The sequence below is a fragment of the Rhinopithecus bieti genome, unplaced genomic scaffold (genome assembly GCF_001698545.2).
Source record: "Rhinopithecus bieti isolate Rb0 unplaced genomic scaffold, ASM169854v2 scaffold_64866, whole genome shotgun sequence".
Lineage (NCBI taxonomy): Eukaryota > Metazoa > Chordata > Mammalia > Primates > Cercopithecidae > Rhinopithecus > Rhinopithecus bieti.
The window spans coordinates 1-1,264 of NW_016824351.1; the positions used below are offsets into that span (position 1 = coordinate 1).

General features: G+C 65.6%; 1 protein-coding gene across 1 annotated transcript; it reads left to right on the plus strand.

Moving 5' to 3' along the window:
• Positions 1-3: 3 nt before the first annotated feature.
• Positions 4-1,177, plus strand: LOC108522190 (P2Y purinoceptor 11; the record flags this gene model as incomplete). The annotated part of the gene is made up of 1 exon (XM_017862244.1): positions 4-1,177. A coding segment is annotated over one exon (504 nt), but the record flags the coding sequence as incomplete, so codon positions are not given.
• Between the last annotated feature and the right edge of the window lie 87 nt (positions 1,178-1,264).

Below are 1,264 nucleotides of genomic sequence, written 5' to 3' on the forward strand. Positions count from 1 at the left end.
CTGGCGCTGGCGGGGCTGGGCTGCGGCCTGCCGCTGCTGTTCACGCTGGCAGCCTATGGCGCCCTCGGGCGGGCCGTGCTACGCAGCCCGGGCATGACTGTGGCCGAGAAGCTGCGCGTGGCGGCGCTGGTGGCCAGTGGCGTGGCCCTCTACGCCAGCTCCTACGTGCCCTACCACGTTATGCGTGTGCTCAACGTGGATGCTCGGCGGCGCTGGAGCACCCGCTGCCCGAGCTTTGCAGATGTGGCCCAGGCCACAGCAGCCCTGGAGCTGGGACCCTACATAGGCTACCAGGTGATGCGGGGCCTCATGCCCCTGGCCTTCTGTGTCCACCCACTGCTCTACATGGCCGCGGTGCCCACCCTGGGTTGCTGCCGCCGACACTTCCCTGGCTACAAGGACAGCTGGAACCCAGAGGACGCCAAGAGCACTGGCCAAGCCCTGCGCCTCAATGCCACAGCCGCCCCTAAACCGTCGGAGCCCCAGTCCCATGAGCTGAGCTCGTGACAAAGCCTAGCTGAAGCCGCCGCCTCACCCCAGGTGTTGCTGGAGAACCCTGAGGGCAGGACCCCAGCCCTAACACGCCCCTTTCCCCAAAAAGCAACACCTGTGGTTGCAGCCAGGTCAGGCCCAGCTGCAGCCCAGGCAGGAGCAGTTGCCTTTCCCACCCAACAGCGCTGGCCCCAGGGCTCCCTGCAGGGTCAGGGACCAAACCATGCCCAGGGGAGGGGAGGCGCTGGCCCCCGCCACAGGACTGGAGAGGCGAGAACAAACAGGACTGGGTAGAGAGAGAGGAGCTTTTTTATTGCCCTTGGAGCCCACGCTCTCAGAGGCTGCCTTCTGTCGCCAAGGGTCCTGGGCCGAGCACGCGGTGGCAGCTGGCTTAGTTGGTGGATGGCCTGGGGTAAGGGAGGGTGGGTGGCAGGGTATGAGACCTCCAGGGGCGCCCCAAGACCCCAGAGACCCAAGTGGCACCTTGCGGCAAGGTGGGGGCAGAGAAGGACAGGGTAATGTGAGGCCAAAGCGGGCACTGAGCCAGATGGCCAGCCTCAAGGCCTGGCCCACGGACTGGCAGGAACCCCAGGCATAAGAGCTGCCACTCCTCTGCCCCTCTGCCAGGTTTTGGAAAAAGACAATAAAGGACTGTGTCCTCAAAACCAGCTGGGGGACTGTTAAATTGGCACAGGGCTACTGGTTGGCCCAAGGCTCCATGGAGGTGCTGGGACGAGGTGGGGAGCAGGGGCTGGGGCGGGGAGGGGTGGGG